The sequence below is a fragment of the Dendrobium catenatum genome, unplaced genomic scaffold, assembly GCF_001605985.2.
Source record: "Dendrobium catenatum unplaced genomic scaffold, ASM160598v2 fragScaff_scaffold_133, whole genome shotgun sequence".
Classification (NCBI taxonomy): domain Eukaryota; kingdom Viridiplantae; phylum Streptophyta; class Magnoliopsida; order Asparagales; family Orchidaceae; genus Dendrobium; species Dendrobium catenatum.
Window position 1 is genome coordinate 11825633 of NW_021318595.1, and position 6000 is coordinate 11831632.

General features: G+C 33.4%; 1 protein-coding gene across 2 annotated transcripts in view; it reads right to left on the reverse strand.

The window, feature by feature from the left end:
- LOC110109656 overlaps positions 1-5315 on the reverse strand; it is a 31434-nt gene extending 26119 nt beyond the window's left edge. Inside the window, exon 1 of one of the 2 annotated variants that reach the window (XM_020840841.2) lies at positions 5069-5315. In XM_020840841.2, coding sequence (XP_020696500.1) covers positions 5069-5243 — 175 coding nt within the window. In that variant the 5' untranslated portion in view covers positions 5244-5315. The remainder of the gene's footprint in view (positions 1-5068) is intronic. The other variant, XM_020840840.2, reaches the window with a different exon arrangement.
- Between the last annotated feature and the right edge of the window lie 685 nt (positions 5316-6000).

The window sequence follows — 6000 nt, forward strand, 5'->3', positions numbered from 1 at the left end:
AGAATATAATGCTCAAATCATGATCATAGACAATATTATTGATCATCTATTAAATCTAATTCCTAGATTATGGGTCCCCTATTTAAGAGGATTTTTCTCTTTTATAATTAAGAACTCCATATGAGGGATAATTTGTCACGACCTGGCCCAGAGGTTCGAATTAACGAGACAGAAACAGACGATCATATGGTTTATACACTTTCTACCATTACACATAACGGTAAAAACTAACATTCCTCAAATACTAAAGAGCCACTAACAGCACTTATACATTTGAATATAACACATTTTACCTGCTTTCATTTATTCGCCGTCTTCTGTAGACGTATTCCTCTCTTTCAGTCATTTCTACTTATTAGGAGACTTACATTGAAAATTAAATTGACAATTTGAGTTTACATGATAAACTAAATGGATAATTACAATTTCATATACAACAGTTAAGCATATAAAAAAAAATGCATATTCCTTTGTCTTTCTTTCACAGTTAATATATGTATAATTTATATATATAGTTATATAACTTATTTTTTATTATGTTTCATTTATCTATTTTTCATTTAACATTTATTCATTTTACAGTTTAGTTAGTACAGGAGTGTCGTCTACATATACTAATAAAGGTAAAACCATTTCCATTTAACATTCACGGGTAAGTAGCTTCCCTAGCTAGTACCATACAGGGATGAACTCCTATAATTTACATGCATATACATTTTACCTTTCATTTTTATTGTTCCATTTCAGTCATATATTTGTCTTTATATGACTTTGGCTTTATATAATTTTAAATGAATATATGTATACATTTTCAAATTTGCTTTTTTTTCATGTATTTAAATCCACTTACACACATTTCACATACCATATATATATATATATATACACACACACACTAATATTACTTTATCACTTTAATGGCTAACTTTCATCATTATAAACATAATAACTTTTAATCATAACATCCAATTAATTAAACAAAATACTGTATTTAAGATTTAAAATAAAATAAAATAATGTAAATAATAGTAATTACCCACTTTATTCTCTTTCGCGTTCAAATCCTTCCAAATCTTCAATTATCTGAAATATACCTCCAATACTCGTCTCAGTATGAAAATCTTTCACGATTCAAAAAAAATATAAATTACTTCAATCATTTCTAAAGAGGACTTTTGGCTATTGATAAATATTACATAATATTGAATGACTTAATTTCTTCCACCATGTCAATTACACTTTCTACCTTTATCTTCTAACATAATATGCAATTAAATTATTCTCAATTAAATAATTACCTTAATAAATCCTTCCTTCTTCGAGATAAAACTTTCCTTCCTACATTGATTGAATTAAGGCATGCCGCTTGAATTCTTCCTAACAACAATAATATATTATTCTTTCAATTAGAGAAATAAAGTTTTATATAAATTTCAATAAACTAAATTGCTTACTCCTTTATCTGTCGTTATATATAGAAGGAACTCCAAAACCCTCAATTTCCTTCTCTTCCTCTTCCAAACTTTCTTCCTCTGTGCTCAATTTAGATACCAACCCTTCCTTACGTTTAAATCATGGAAGAAATTTCCAAATAAAATAAATGAACTTACTTTCTTTCTCCTTCTCCTTCCTCTCAGTTAGGTTTTCTCTCGTCCACTGAATTCAGTCTGTTTCATTCCATTGGATTGAGTGAAATGGATATATCTCTCACGAGGAGTCGCTCTTATTCCTTCCCTCACGTGATTTCCCACTCAATAGCGTGATTCGACTCCATCTGAAGAGTTCACGCACGCAGTGGCTCCACTCGGTTTGTCCGTCTGGATCTGTTATTTGCTAATTGCCCACCCATTGAATTAATAGGCCGATTCACTTGAATCTAGGGCTGCAAGCGAACCAAACGTTCGACGAGCTACTCGTTGTTTGGTTTGATTAAAGCTCGTTTGTGATCATTTAATTAACTAAACAAACAAACTTGAACAATATTTTAAATACTCGATTCTTAAATAAACAAACTTGAACACTAATGCATTCAGCTCATTTATGTTCGCGAACAACATCATTTGAAGTTCGTGAACAAGCTCGACATTAAGCTCGATAAAAGCTCGATTCGTGTTCGATTTTGAACTCGTGAATAAGCTCGATAAAAATAATTAATATTTGACTATAAAATTAATAAATATAAATAATCATTGCCTTTGTTACACAGACAATTGCTTTTATTATAAATATATTTATTCATAGATATGTTCATGAACGTGTTTGTTTGATAGTTAAAAAAAATTCGTTAAATATGTTCGCGAACAAGCTCGATAAGCACTAAGCGAACGAACATGAACTGAACATGAACCGAACATGAACACTCATAAATTTAAATGAACCAAATATGAACACAAACAATAAAGCTCGAACAAAAATGAACCAAACTTGAACAAACTTATATTAAATGAACACAAACATGAACACTCACATACTCGGCTCGGCTCGGTTCGTTTGCAGCCCTAGTTGAATCGGCCATGTCCGATTCTCACATAGTTGGTGGCCCAGCTTCTCTGGTGTACCATTTAACTTTGCTTGATAACTAACATCACCCACTAGGTGGAATGTTTGACAAGATAGGTTTCTACTCCAATTGTAGATCATCGAAACAATGTAGGATCCTTGAGTTGCAAATTTGCAATCAATCACAGAAGTTTCAAAAGGCTATAAATTTTTGGTATTTATTATCGAAGACATTGTTGATGTACGCATATAATCCACAACCTGACCAAGATAAACACAATGATGACAATGACTGATAAACAAGATTTCACAAAAGCCAATCTCAAAACATCTTGAAAATGTATTGGACATGAATCCCGATTCCTGAAAGAAAATTTGAGAAAACAGAAGAATTCTAGATATTAGTTTTAAGTTTATTTTATAAAGTCAAATCATATATATTTAAAAATGAACTAATACCAAAATTTTTAGGAATTCTAGCCTATAAGTATTAATCCCAATGTATTTTAAGATTTTACATGATCACGATCTCATAGGAATCAATTTCTTCAAGATTCCTATAAAAATTTTTTAGGGTTTAAATAAACCATTACTTTATCACCTGCTTTGAATCTGTATCTCTGATTCATATTTGTAATATACTTATAGTTTCCACAATTAAAAGCCTATTTTTTATAATTATTTTCAAGTAATTCATGTGTATGCTATACAAATAATTATATGAATTCATTAATTCAACAGTAAGTTTGATGAGATATATAAGTTTTCTAGTTTGATGTCAAATGACCATTTCAAATGGGCACATGCTTATAAATTTATTAATAGATGAATTGTATTCAAACTCAGTCATAAATAATATCAAACCTTAATAGATGCGTGATCTTTCATTATTCATCATATAATAGATCAACTAAAATTTATTAACCCTTTAAGTTTGTGGGAGACAAGATGTTGAAAATTTTAATCGATCACCCTTTTTTCACAAGATTTTTAAGAAATAACTTAAGAAATTTCACATCCCTATCAAACACAATATTTTTAGGTAAATCATGCAATTATGAACACATCATTAATGTTCAAATTGACTACAGAAAAGTGATTCACCACAACTAAGTAAAAATCATGTTTACAACATGTTTGCGGTAGTATTAACATAGAATATATAAAAACAACTTCTCAAAGCTTATGAGGAATAGGCAAAGAAGTGCATAACCCATTATTATTTCATGTTTCCTTTGCCGTTCGACAAGTTTTGCATTGTGAAAATATCTGTGCTGCATAGCTTTTTGAATTGGGCCATAAATCTATATCCTCAATTATAACTATAATATTATCTTGACCAAAATGAATTGCAACACCACCAATAGTGTTACTTCCCTTAAATGCGATAGGTGCAATAGTTTGAGATAAATTATATAAAAAAATTAACCTAGACAAGTATTATGAGAAGATGAATGGGCCTTCAACATTGCAGTTTTTAAAGTCATCTTTACGCTTCATGGTCATGCTGCAACAAACTCTTTAAATTCATGATTGCGTCATTGCCTGTCTTCTTTGCTTCCATCACCATTGTAGACTTAGGGCATCTCCAACCGAAAACTTCATTTTTCACGGCAAAGTAACGCAAAAACTCCAAAATGGCGCGGGATGCTCCAATCGAACGCCATTTTAGGTGTTTTTGAGAAGGTAACGATCGCTCTCCCTTTCGCGCGTTTTTCGGGTTGAGAGAAAAAATGGCGTGAGTGAACAGTGCGACGCCAATATTGGCGTCGCACTGTTCACCTGCGATTAAATGGCGAAAATTTTGGAGTTTGGTTGGAGCGAGGGAACGACTCCATACAGTCGTTTAGCGTTCGGTTGGAGATGCCCTTAGCAGCCAAACCACCAATTTGTTATTATAAATGTTGAGCTACAAATTTTTGAAATATGTGGCTCAAACAGATAAACACCAATTTTGCACATCACGAAGAAAACCCTCATGTTAGAGCCCATATCCTATCTAAAAGGCTTGCTTATTCCCAGGGTTTATTCTCTCAAGAAGTGAACTTTATTATCAAGCAATATTTAGTGAATTAGTCCACCAGCTTAATTAGCTTACTTGCCTACCAATTAACAGTCAACTGAATTAACTCATCTAACTAACAACATATAAGGACGAAACCACAATTAAAACTTCAAGGAAACGATCATGCAAAAATGTGAGCTAAAAATTAGTTCCTATCAAGGAGAACTATGATTGTAAGTTAGAGAACCAACTTTGATACAGAGCAAACATATTCCTTGAAAGTCAAACCATGCTTCACGAAGGAAGTTAAATCAACTAGAAGATAAAACCAGAAACAATCATTTTTAACACTTCAATTGCAAAACAACACTTCACTAAAATTTTAGGTCGAGCAGAAACCATACAGGACTAAAATAAACTGAACAGCTAAACCACGACAAGAACCAATAGCATCAGGAACAAAGGGATTCTTCTGAACCCTACAATCTAAACCACTGAAGATAAACCAAATTACGAAATGATATAATTAGACATAAACATAGGACTTGGTTAGGATATGAACACCTTCAGACGATGCTCTTGGTCTGTCTTGCAAGAGAGCTCCTCTACTATTCAGCCAGACAGGGTGAATGCGAAGCTTCGAAGAGGGGGCGGAGACAAGGGAAATTCGGAGCTCTCGGGGTGAAAAAATCATGGAAGGGAAGCAAGTCCTGAAAAACCGTAACGGATGGAGAGCCATCGAACCCACGATCGCTCTGCTCCGATGACTATCGACTTGGTGGGTAAAGGTTGGGGATAGCGAGTTCGTTTTAAGGAATTGCTATTTATAAATTTTAAAAATATTAATCGTAATGGGTTTAACTTTCTAAAGCCTCTAAAATTTTTATTATACTAATTTGATCAAAATTAATAAAAATAAAAAATAATTTATATTCAATTTTGACGGCTCATAAAAAATCTGATGATTGAATTGCTGGTTGGAAGTGATTTTTGTGCTTAAAGCACTTGGTTGAACCAATTAGTTTTTGTCGGGCGAAACTTTTTTCGCTCTGTTGGGGTTTGCTCGAGTCGCACCGCCTACTTCATCTCCTTCGCCTCCCACTGGAGGATCGATCCCTCCCTCTCCACTGCCTTTTTTCCGCCTCTCCCCACTGCTAATCACTCTTCCCCTTGCATGCAACCCGCTCCGCCGCAGCCTCCACCAACAAACCCTCTTCCATGGACTCGTGTTCTGGCTGATAACCATAGACCTAATAAGTTTACTATCTCAGATCTTCCGACGCCGGAGGAAATTATTCCTTTTCCACATGTTGACATGGTTGAAGATTCTCTGGAATGGAATCAAGCTTTGGTAGGTTACTCTCTTAGTAAGAGGCCATATTATGGCTCATTACTAGCTGCTGTTAACAAGGTATGGAAGATCAAAGGAAGTCTTAAAATGATCTCTCTCAGCGAAGGTTTATTTCTCTTTAAATTTTCTTCTGCTGAGGATTTTG